Below are 12,532 nucleotides of genomic sequence, written 5' to 3'. Positions count from 1 at the left end.
GGGGGGGGGGGGGAGGGGGTAGATTTCGACGGGCTGGTATGAAAGCGGACGTCGTCGTCGCCGTCGCGGGGAATGTGGCAGGCGAGGAGGATACAATTTGCCGGCGCGAATGGAACGGGAATATAAAGTAACGAGGCGTACACAACGCGATTTGGACGAAGGGGTGATTGGAGTGCGGGTCGGCGAACGATATTCATCGATTATACGTGCCCCAATAAATCCGCGAGGACAGCCGGTTATCGGGTTCAGCGGCGATTTCGTATTGGCACGAGACGTGCGCGCGCTCGTGGAATTCGACGCTCACGTGGCGGTTTAATCAGCCCCGGACGAGGATTTATCAGCGGCACGCGGAAGACTCTTTTGCATTAAGCCATTAGTTGCAATGCCCTCGATATTGGTACGCGTCGCATTATCGAATACTCGCGAGATCGTCGTGCCTGCTGAATCTGTGTACCTTCGTCTACGAGACCGAGCGAAATTCGATTGGACAAAGCGCTGCGTTAAAAGAACCGTTCAGTCGTATAAAAGATGCCTCAAACTGCATCACTGTTTTGTTTTAATCGTAACCAAAGAATAACAGTCGTGGAGAAATTGAGAGATGCGTGGATATGCTTTTCTGGGAACTAATTCGCGTTGAGCGTTCTGTGTGGCTCGAGGAGCGTCGCTGTTGCAATTCCACGAGTCCCTGTCGGTGGCATGCAAAAAACGGCGCAGCATTATGCGACGAAACAGACGGGTTAATTGTTACTTAAGCGCTTGACACGCTTCCGCGAAACGACGCTCGCTCGACCACGACAATGACAAGTGTCAGCAAGGTACACACGCCGCCGCCGCCGTGTTACTCTCCGATTGCTCTGTTGGGGTGCTCATCATCGTCGGACACACGTGTGCGATCATTCATCAGTCACCCTGCCGTGTGCTGCCTGTCATCTCATTCAAGTCTTTTCACGGGGATCAATATCCAATTATATTCGCGATTCCGTCCTATCCTCCACCGCGAACACGCGGCTCCACGTTTACCGCCGCCGATTGGATTTCGCGGCCGTTTAATTCCGCGATGAGCCGCGGCTGTTTGCTTTGATCGTCCGCCCGAGTTTTATCACCTTCGACCCTCGCACGCATCCTGCGGGGGCGCGATCATTTAATTCACCCGCCTTACAGTGTAATTTCGACGCAGGGGCAACCTCCTTTCCAGGTCCAGTGTTGTTCTCTCTCTCTCGTTTGTCGGGAGAGGCATCAGACACGTGTATAGCTTGGCATCTTGGACGCGAAATTTACTGCATTAACCACGAAACATCTCCCGTATTTTTTTTTGTCTTTTTTTTTACATCGGCTTTTCTCTGCACGGGGACTTAATCGCGAATTATCGGGATTGACGAGTCGGGACAAACTAGAAGATCGCTCGGTTTCATGGTGATTTCTATATCGGCCGGCACCCTCGGGCGCCGCTTAATACCGTTCTCACGTTTGTGTTGGTTTTTCGTCGACTGACCGATTAACAGCACCTGTGTGTCCCGAGAGAGGGTGATAACACGCCAATGCGCTCCTCCTCGACGTCGCGACTGATCAGGTAAGTGCAATCGTACATACTTCGACGTGCCGCGGACGTCTCGATAAGACTCGTCGATGAAACACAATATATCTCTCCGCAACATGACTCATCGTGATGTAAGCTTGAATTACATCGGATGAAAGCAGGACTCGCACTTTGGATTTAACAGCTAGAACACTTTGCGATTGCGGGGATAAGTCGTCGGGGTTGTTCTGACCATGAAGGAAGATAAATACTTTGATAAACGGCTGTTTTCGCTCGCAATTGGCCTCATTAATATCGGTCAACATTACATAAAGAGCGCGAAACTGCCCAGCCGAGAGGCTGATTCGGCTCACATAAAAATTCGGCTCGAGTATAGTAGCTGTTAAGATTTGCGTGAAATTTCCAAGTCGAGAATTCGACGAGTCGTCGAGGTCGCGATCGCGCGCTCGTTGACGCGCTCCGACTAATTTCTTCGGAAAGACTCTCGGAAAATTTCCAATGCGACCTGCTTGGAGATTGGAAGCTGCTGATCACGTAGTCACAGTGCGACAGTTTGCACGAAATGGAACGAATCGACTGTAATCTTGTCCTTCTTGCATTAAAAGCCCCTTTGTATTAATCGTAACGCATACACATGTATCTGTTTGACCGCCTTTAACAATGCCGTGTGCACGGCTCGTGTTCTCTCTTCATTTTGCCAATTTGTTGCGTGTTGCCTTGCTTTCGTGCGTTTCCGCTTCTCGCTTAACGCCTACATATCTTGCCTCGGCTCTCTCTTCTTGGAGAAAATTCGCTCGCGCCTGCTCGCTTTCGAATCGAACGAGCGATGCTGATTTCGACCGAACTCAGCGGTAGTCGACTTTTCCTTTCGCCTGGTGAATTCGACGGGATTCGACAAAATAATATACCGCGCCGAAATTATATACATAGCAACGTCTTAATCATCGTCGAAAATAGACGGGGAACCGGAGCCTCGCGAGTTCTACGCTTGCCCGTCTCGTTGCGTAACAGAGCGACGCACGGGAGAACCTTTTCGCACACATGTTTGCGAAATTTGTAATGTGTAAGTAGCTCGCAAGGTGACGCGTAGAGTGTCTCCCGCGTGAGGCGAATAACACCTCGTCGTGGATTGTCGATGCACCGCGTGGTCGAAATCAGCGTTTCTCCATCGATTGCCTCCTCCCACACGAATAATAACCGGACCGATCCTACTTGCCGGAAAGCGTCGTCGGGCGGTGGCGGCAAGTCGCAGATCAACTGGGTAACTGCCGTGGCGATAGCAGGCCCGATAGTCGGCCTGAGCGTGATCGTAATGATCATCTATCACATACGACGCAGCAGAAGGAAGAAGCGGGACAGGCACTATCCGGACGACTCGCATGATGCACCGGACCGGCCGATCTTGGACGGCGTCACTATCAGGGACATGCTGGAGATGACTACGAGCGGCAGTGGCTCGGGTAGGTCGAATTAAATTAAAGTTGCTCGCTCGAAACTAGATTGAACCTAGAACGACAAGGTGAAAGGCGTATTGCGTCGAAGGTTCCTGGCGGAGGCGTTCTCTCGCGAAGACAACGTCGCCATCAGCACACATCTAATCACACGATCGTGTGCCTGTCGAGTAGTATTGGATATCAATCGATTAAAATTTTCATTAATTTCATCAATCGCGATTAAAATTACTCGTGATTGCACACACGACGGCTGATTAGTTTTCATTATTGACTTGTCGATCATTTTCATTGAGTTTTAATCGATTAATATCCAGCACAGCTATCAAGTCGCACACAACCAAGCGACAGTTGCGAATTTTCGTCCTGCGTTTTACGAGTTGGAAAGAGGAATTTACGAGCAGCGGGAGGAATCGTCCCACGTAATTTCTCGGTCTCGATTCTTACCACGTCGCGAACTCTTACCGAACTCGTCGGGTTTTTAAATCATCATTCCGACGTCCTCCTTTGTTTGCACATGTGTATCGACAAATGCGTTCAGCATAATCGTCTCGTAGATACGACTTGCCGTAACACGTAACACACGAGTCATCGCCACGTTGGAGTCCGGCGGTTTCGCTCGTATGACGTAGCCCGCGAAATTCACGATAAGTCATCGCGCGCTTTCGATTTTCCTGCTAACGACGAGTTTTTCGCGCCGCATTTTCGCGGTGCGCGCGGGTACGCGCGCGCCCGCGCACGCATGTTTAATTTAATCGTCTCACGGTCAGGCTTGATCCACTAACACGCGACGTGTGAGTCATCTTCAATCATACTGAAATTTGCGTTCTTCTCCAATGCCCATCCTCTCTCAAGTAGGCCTGCCGCTTCTGGTACAACGGAGCATAGCGCGCCAGATCCAGCTGGTAGAGACGATCGGAAAGGGTCGTTTCGGCGAGGTTTGGCGCGGACGTTGGCGCGGCGAGAATGTCGCCGTGAAGATCTTCAGCTCGCGGGAGGAGAGATCCTGGTTTCGCGAGGCTGAAATCTATCAGACGGTGATGCTGAGGCACGACAACATCTTGGGCTTCATCGCTGCCGATAACAAAGGTATAGTGTTCGTTTCTTTTTCTTTTTTTTTTCTTTTAATACGCCTAAGCTTGTAACGCGAGCGAAGTTGCGGGTGGCACGCGAGAGGAAGAATCGTCGAGATACGTATTTTTCAAGATTTAACAGTTAAGAGAAGGTGATACGCGTTAGCTATATCATAAGTGGTAAGCTTGGTCTCGAGGAGTGAATTATCACTTGTTGGAGAACAGCCACGAAGAGCATTGCAATAATATTGAAAGAACGTTTTATCTTCGCGAGTACACGGTCTATCTCTAGTGGACAAAGGCAATTCGCTCGGGTTACATGAAAAATATCGAGTCGTGCCTCATCGCGATTCCCCGTTATGTATTTCACAATCTTACTGTTGAGAGTCAAGTCCCCGGAATAAAATCGCCGACTGATCGAGACGATTTCGGTCCCAGATAACGGCACGTGGACGCAGCTGTGGCTGATAACGGATTATCACGAGAAGGGCTCGCTCTTCGATTACCTCAACAGATCGACCGTCGATACGAACGGTATGATAAGGATGGCCTTGTCGATCGCCACCGGCTTGGCGCATCTTCACATGGAAATAGTCGGCACGCAAGGCAAGCCGGCTATCGCTCACCGGGACCTGAAGTCAAAAAATATTCTCGTGAAGACTAATGGTACCTGCGCCATAGGCGACCTCGGACTGGCCGTCAGGCACGACGTAATCACGGATACCGTCGACATTCAGCTCAACAACAGAGTCGGCACGAAGAGATACATGGCGCCCGAGGTAATTATCATCGCCATGCGAAACGGATCCCACCGGTCTACGATGTGAGAGAAACGAGAGTCCGAATATTCCGCTCTCGGCGTAGAGAAGGAAACGAAAATCCAAGTCCTGACCGCGACTCCCTGTTCCTAAAAATATGACGTTCCTAAAAATATCCTCAAACCTGACGATATAGACATTGATAATAAAGCAACTATCGTAATGTTTGATTAACCGTTTGTTTAATATTTTTATTAGCTAGAATGGCATTTCTTTTAATTAGGAAAAATGAAATATTGCATGTTGATTAGCTTCAGATAATCAGTTAAGACTCAAGGGTGAAAAATGACGAGTATTGGGAGCGTGACGTCTTGGGTGCATCGCGCGATAACAAGGAAAAATTCGTGGCAGGCCTGCACTCGGTCAGCGAGGCGGTACCTCGGTAGTTCGCACGAACGCTTTCTGCTTTCAGGTTCTTGAAGAGACGATAAACATGAACCACTTCGACTCGTTCAAGAGGGCGGACGTGTACGCGCTTGGCTTGATCCTTTGGGAGATCGCCAGGCGTTGCAACGTCGGCGGGATTCACGACGAGTATCAGCTGCCCTTTTACGACTTGGTGCCTTCCGATCCGACTATCGAGGAGATGCGGAAAGTCGTGTGCACCGATCGACAGCGGCCGTCGATACCGAATCGATGGCAATCGATCGAAGTGAGTAAAGAAAAGCGCGAACAGCATGATGAAAAAATATTATCTTGATCATACGTCGCTCTTTTCTCCGAAATTCTTTTAGATAATTCTATAGTTCCGCCTAAAACAAGCGAAATAAATGATGAATAAAGTACCGATTCAGCTGTCAATATTCCGCTTGATCGCGTGCGTTTACATGCCGGTGCTAATGAGATCGGACTGGTAATTAATTCGTCCTATCTTTCAGGCTCTGCAGGTAATGTCGAAGGTGATGAAAGAATGTTGGTACCACAACGCGGCCGCCAGGCTGACCGCACTCAGGATCAAGAAATCGCTCGCTAATTACGGCGCTATGGAGGACCTGAAGTAGATTAAGCTTTCGCCGGGCTCTTGGACAGGAAGAGCGACGGGGATCGATTGGTACGTTGCGTGCGCCGGATGTAGCTACGACTCGAAATTCGACGGAAGCTGGTGCTTCCGGCGATGACGAGGGGCAAGCGGGAGGAGGCATACTCCGAGGAGTGTATATAACGGGAGATATTCCGAGGAGTCGCGAGGAGTCTGAGAAAGACTGGCTGAGAAGTTATGGGGTTCCTTCATGCGAGACAGGCCCCGACGCCCGAGCAGTCTCGAGTACTGCTGGTATCGCAACGCGGCAAGTCGTGGGCAGAGAAGTAGAACGAACGGACGACCGATATGTTGCGGTGGGAAGAAACTTGGTTACTTCAGTAGTCCCGATGTCGGCCCGATGATCATCGGCCGCTCGAGCGAACGGGTCGACAGGAAGTCGCGCAATGCGCGTTCGGTTAATCGAACGATTGCTCGGTGTCGCGTCATACACATACACACACACACACATATACACTTATAATCGCAGCCATACACTTACACACACGCAAACATATACACAGACACTGCTGTATATTTATTATGATATATACATATATATATTAATGTTAAGATAACGAAGTATACAAATTTATTATATAGTAACGTTCATTGATTACTACTAATGAGTAACGGTACATTCGTATATTAATATATATACACACGCGCATAATTATATATTATATATATTCGTTATCGGAGACTAACTCGATTCGATTAACCGAACTATCGTTTTCTCGCCGGGCGATTCCGCGAGCGACATTCACTCTCAGGCGAGACGACCGACGCGTTCGCGCGAGCGCATTCCAGAGGTGATCGGGACGTCGCGCGAGATATGAACGTATCGGTTTAGCGAGTGAACGCGTCAGATGCGAGGAAGGCCTCCGATGTCGGGATGACATCTTTTTTATCTAAGTTCCGAGGATTCGCCGTTAGAAATTTCGCCGGTGCGCGTGAAGAGAGAGAAAAAAGGGGAGAAGGAGTGAGGCACATTGGGAGCATATATACCGTACACCGCGTTATACAGAAAAGAAATGCATATCTTTTGGTTTTCCTTCCTCTCGAGAAGAGTGACGAGTTCGTCGATTAAAGCGATTATACAGGGTAGATAGAGAGACCGGACAACACTGGCTGCTTGACCGGTAGACAAGAGAAAAATGAGAAGAAAAGAAAACGGCGTCCAGTAAATATAAATTCGATTCGTATGCGAGTGAAGCGGCGTCCTTCCTGTCGAATGAGCGAAAGGCTTCCCTCGGGGAATACGTTCGTCGACTAGATTCTTCGGCCTTTTGGAAATGCAGAAAATAACGCGTTATCACCGCGACTACCGGCGAGAAAGGAACATTCTCCTCCCTGCACGCGACAATTACCGCGAGACTTTTAGCGCATCGTCCGGTTTTGTTTGTCGACCCTATACGTATACTCTTAGTGTGTAGTAGAACACATCCGAATGTTTTGCTCAAGACGAATATTTTTGCGTAACGAGACGAGAGATGAGCGCGCGTAATGTGTAATGGTAATGGCGGGACTTTTAAAGCGTGTTTCCTTTGTAACGCAGGAAGGTTGAAAAGTGAAGGATGCTCGTGAAGGGAGCTCAAGAGCGTGTATATCATGGCATGAAAAGAGTATAAGAGAGCGTGAAAAAATGTACGAGATGCGAGAGAGTGAGTGAGAGAAAGAAAGAGAGAGAAAATGAGTGCGTGTGACGGAAGCTGGTCTGCAGTTGATAGGAAAAGGAGAGGAAGGAGCGAGAAGACAAATTCGATAAAAAGAAAATCATTGGAGAATCTATATTTTCGGGACTTTTTTGCGTGTGTGGAAGAGATAGAGAGAGAGAACAAGGTACAGCGAACGTGGAAATATCGATCGAGTAAGTGTATGCGAAATGAGCGGATGCGATTGGGCGAGAGGAGGAACCAAACGCGGTCTAATGAGCATAGTTGCGAACATTTCCGAATGTGATTGTGATCATTTGTGATTTTATTTCTACTTCAATTTTAATCGCGCAATTTCGTCGACGCGACACTCAAAATTGCGAGGGAAACCTATTTGTTATCCTTATTAGAAATTATTTTTATTACTTTTTTAACTATTTTTATTATAATGCGGAAATGTTCTTCTCTAGTCAACGAACAACCATGTGCGCTTGGTGCTTCTTCGCCGTGTGATCGCATCCGAATATTTCTCGGATTATTTCTATTGTATCTCGTATTATTAATATACGCGCTACATCTCGATGGCTTTAAGAAGGAGGCTCTTATCGGTTATCGTTTGTCATTCACCCCGGTGTAATGTTCTGTGCGTTTCCTTTGAACTCTCCCAGCGCGGCAGGTCAAAGGTGAATTTCGTGTGTCTGCGCGCTGTATTTCAGTGAGTTGAAAAAAGCAATCGTAGTGCTCGAAAGATAGGTACGTAAGTTTGGTATACCGCGAGACTGAGAATGCGACGAGTATGCGTACGGGTGGTCTCTTTGCGAAAAACACGATGATTACAATTATCGGGCGGCGAACAGGAGGGAACGTTCTCCTGTCCGTTTATCCACGACGGATGGTGAACGAGCGTCTCCTCTTCGCTCGCGGATAACCGATTATATCGGATAATAGAGTGTATAGTGTGTATACTTCCTGGACTATAAGCGAGAGAAGGTGGAATCTGCGGAAAGGTTAGATTTATTTCGGAGTGAGAGAGATGGCGAGCGTGAGGGAAGAAGTCGCGTGAGGCGGAAAATTCAGGTGAAAAAAAACAGAAGGAAAGAAAAACAAACAAGAGAACACAAGAATCTTCGTCATCCAATAGTCAACGTAAAAGTCTGCGAGGTTACAATTATTACTATACTATAGACGAAAGCGGAGGATCCTTCGAACACATAATCGTATTTTTGTATTGTTTTTTACCGATGACGTCGCGCGGACGTCACGCTAATTTTCCTCTTCCGTTTTCTACTTGCTCGCAACGTTCCGACCCAGTTGTACAAGTTTTCCTACGCGCGGCTTTTTGCATACCTAGTTCCGCGTGGACTTCAGTGCGGGCAACCCTTGAATTACGCGACTAACATGATCCAGTGAGGAGAATTTGTCACATTGCTACCAGATATAAGAAATTCTAAATTTTGGCGCAGTTTCTTCAAAAGTCACGATATATCACTGTCCCAGTGATCATAGTAAAATTGTGATGGAAATTCAATGATGTACCTATCGGATTTAGTCGCATAAATGAAGAAAAATCCGTATTGCAGTTGACGCGAAATAGAGAGTGTAGGTACGACAGACAAAATATGTCTCTAAAAGAATCGCTTATTAACGTAACGAGGGGGGAACGTTTTTCTTCCCCCGTCTCCACGTTTTCTCTCACCTGACGAACAAGACGAGACGGGAAGCAACGAATCCGCACGATTCGATTGTAACGGAGTGACGTCACGCACTCGTCGTGGATTGCAATTCACCGAAAGACTGAGAATCTAATGTTCAACTAGTAGATAATGAGCACGGCTCTCAACGAACCCCGTCGCTCCGAAGGCGGAGCCTTGTTTCTTCGCTCCCCGTACACATTCCTATTATGACGCGTAGGTTAATTTTATCATTACGTAATTAAAATAACGATAGTCCGTGTGCATCGGCGGGATCGCCTCGCGGTGACGTTTTTTATACTTACACTGTGCTGGAGAAGCGCGCGTGTTGTCCCTGTCGATCCGCGACGCCGCAAGCTCGACCGGTGTCTCCCTTTTACAGCTGTTTCCATACTGCTAGTACAACTCTCTGTGCCAATACCTGATCGAATATTAATTAAAGCGAGAGAGAAAGAGAGAGAGAGAGAGGAAGAGAGATAAAGAGAAGGAGATACAATTAATAATAATGTACGCTGTGTTCCCACAAACTGCACCCGTGCACGCTCGAACGAGGAAAAATAGTAAAAATAACCCACACCGCGCCAGCTACATTTCCGGGCCGCGACACCCCGGCGTCGCTCCCGAACTCGTCTTGACGTCAATCGCGTTTTATCGCGGTTTACAACTGGGTCGCCGAACCGTCGAACAGTCTGACTCATATCCGACGAATGCCGAACTGCCAAATGATATTTCATCCTCCTCCGTACCCTTTTCCGCTCCTTACCGTTTAAACCCCCTTCCCCACCCCTCCCCCACACATACTTGTACAAAAGAGTAACAATAAATTAGAAGGAAGACAGAGAAAGAGAGAAAGAGAGAGAAAAAAAAACTTGTGCACACGCGGCGCTTACGACCGCATCGCGATTCCGTTAGTGGGAAGAAACTTGTACCTTTAAGGCGATATACCGTCTACTTCGTTTTGTGCTTTAGGTGATACCAGTGTTTAACGATTACCGATGAAATGGAAGAATGTGTTCTCGCAGGTGAGAGTCGCATCGTTCCCATATTTCGTGTCGAGAAGAATAGCCTGTGAATAATTTTGTCATATAGATGAAGAATTCTCCTTCATTTCTTCTTGTCCCAAGATGAATAGGTAGGTTTTGATACGAAAAAAAGAAATTGTACGATATTAGTTTTCTAACGACAGATTGTTAGAATCCTGTAACGACAGAGTGATTATTTCCAGCAACAATTCGGAATCGGAACAGTGCGACTTTCCAACGGAGAATATTGCGTATTATATTGTACGAATAAGTTAATTAGCGATTGCTGAGGATTCATAGACCAAAAATCGTTTCCACTCGTTTGGATGGTTCAGAGGAGGTATCGCGTATATCTTGACTATAAGACCTCCGAACAAAGAGCTTTTATTCTATTTATTTTCCTCCCTTTTATCACTAAACAAATATCTTTATTGATAATCATCGCGATATTTTGTTTATAGCCGATTTCCCCCTCGTTCCGTCACTTGTGTTACGCGTTTTCCCCCTGTGGCATTGTTTTGCATTCGAAACGCGAGTCTCTCCAACTGTGTTGGACAGATATGCGGAAACTTCGATTATTTGTTTACGGTTATGTTGTTTAAAGTTCATGATAATACGTACACGATGAATTCATCGCGATGGTTTGATCGCGTGTGTCTTTCTTGTGTACGACGTAGATGTCTAAATTAACCAAGGTTTGTGATTTTGTTTATTTCGTTGCTCGCGGCGCGAGAGTAAAATTTATAACAAACGATGGACGAGTAAGTCTAAAAAAATTTAGGTTGCTTGTAGACTCGCGAGATTCGTTTCCGTTTAAGTGCGTTATTATTTTAGGGAGTATCCGCTAGCGACGCTAAGATAAGTTTATCGACACACTATCGCCGTGTCCCATTATTTCTATTATCTGTTTCCCGTTTTCATTGTATAATACTCTGTACATAATGGTGTAAATGTTCATCGACGACTTACATATGGATAGAACGAGCACTTGTAATTTTCGTAAAACGACGGACGGGTGAGTTGGTGAATGGTACCGTATTTCCTTTGATTACTCGTAACACGGGCATGTCGCGTCTCTACTATTTTTCCATCTGCAAATGTATCGTGATAAGTGTAGTTCTGTACACGGAAGGTTGTTGCTGTTAAAGATTTATCTCGAGGCGAAAGAGAAATTTGCGAACTTGTTGTCCGCTCATATTGTAATAAAAATAAAGGGGATACTAAGTCAAGGAGTTTCAGTGCGTTAGATACGGATCGAGATCGCGCGATATGGCGCGGTGAAATCTGTATCTCGTCGAGTCGAGTTGTCCGTAACTCGCGGACAGCGCAGCGGAATAATCGTGCTATTAATAATTGCTAAAAATAAAACTCGCGAATCGCAAAATTATATGATTGCGACGAAGGACGGGAAGGCAGAGCAACAACTTTTTCTACGAACTTATTTCGTTGAGGAAGCTTCTTGATTCGGTGCACACAAAAATACACACACACACTTCAAAGACTGAATGTTTTTTCTTCAAAACAAAACAATCTGTAACGTATTCGATAGAAGCCACGAACACGCGGGAACGCCGACCGAATCCATGAGTTACCGTTTTCTCTATAAATAATTATCGCAACATCGTATCTCGCGTGTCTCGTGACTTGAAAACCAAAATCGGCTTCACCGTTTCACCATTTTCTTTCGATCCTTTTCGTTTCTCCGTCGGCGATCGGATCGGTAAGCGATCCTTCGCGATTTCGCTCATTTTCTTCATCAGAGAGTCGAGTTTTCTACGATTTATAAGAAACGTAAATCGATGACTTGTTTAATCGACCATTAATTACTGCCGCTGTATAAAGCGTGCCTGGCGGTGTGGATGGATCTTAATACTGTTAATAGATATACGTACCTAATGTTATTAATTATTATTAACTTCTGATTTGTAATTGGGAATGCGCGAGGTTGTTGGAGCCCAACGCACACGTGCGGGACATCACACGACGGACACTCTATTATCATGTAGCTCTCCTCTTTGTAATAAGTTTGGTGAGAGAAGAATTTGTGACGAAATCGACTCGACGAATCCGCACGACCACAAAAGCGGGAGTCCCGTGTGTGTCTTTGGGTCTCATCGATCTGGCTTCTAAGCGGACCCTACTAATAAACGCCATAGCGGTCCGGAGAATAATTAGCTCGAATAAATTAAATTTACTTTAATGTAATTCCTTGTTTGTTTGCTCCTCCTACTCGCGAATTTCACGTGTTCATTAAATTGGGACGATTA

The 12,532-nt window shown here is 46.6% G+C and overlaps 1 protein-coding gene across 7 annotated transcripts in view; it reads left to right on the top strand.

Annotated features, from left to right (window-relative positions):
* Window positions 1-12,470, top strand: part of LOC116841913 (TGF-beta receptor type-1) — a 36,101-nt gene extending 23,631 nt beyond the window's left edge. For 6 of the 7 annotated variants that reach the window (XM_032810397.1, XM_032810400.1, XM_032810399.1 and 3 more), the window contains 5 exons: window positions 2,761-2,997; window positions 3,844-4,077; window positions 4,500-4,840; window positions 5,292-5,531; window positions 5,758-12,470. In XM_032810397.1, coding sequence (XP_032666288.1) covers window positions 2,761-2,997; window positions 3,844-4,077; window positions 4,500-4,840; window positions 5,292-5,531; window positions 5,758-5,880 — 1,175 coding nt within the window. In that variant the 3' untranslated portion in view covers window positions 5,881-12,470. The remainder of the gene's footprint in view (window positions 1-2,760; window positions 2,998-3,843; window positions 4,078-4,499; window positions 4,841-5,291; window positions 5,532-5,757) is intronic. The other variant, XM_032810398.1, reaches the window with a different exon arrangement.
* Window positions 12,471-12,532: the final 62 nt, after the last annotated feature.

The sequence above is a fragment of the Odontomachus brunneus genome, unplaced genomic scaffold (genome assembly GCF_010583005.1).
Source record: "Odontomachus brunneus isolate Ranch 3 - 2012 unplaced genomic scaffold, Obru_v1 Obru_scaffold_019, whole genome shotgun sequence".
Taxonomy (NCBI): Eukaryota; Metazoa; Arthropoda; class Insecta; order Hymenoptera; family Formicidae; genus Odontomachus; species Odontomachus brunneus.
This window is presented reverse-complemented; position numbering and strand designations above follow the sequence as displayed.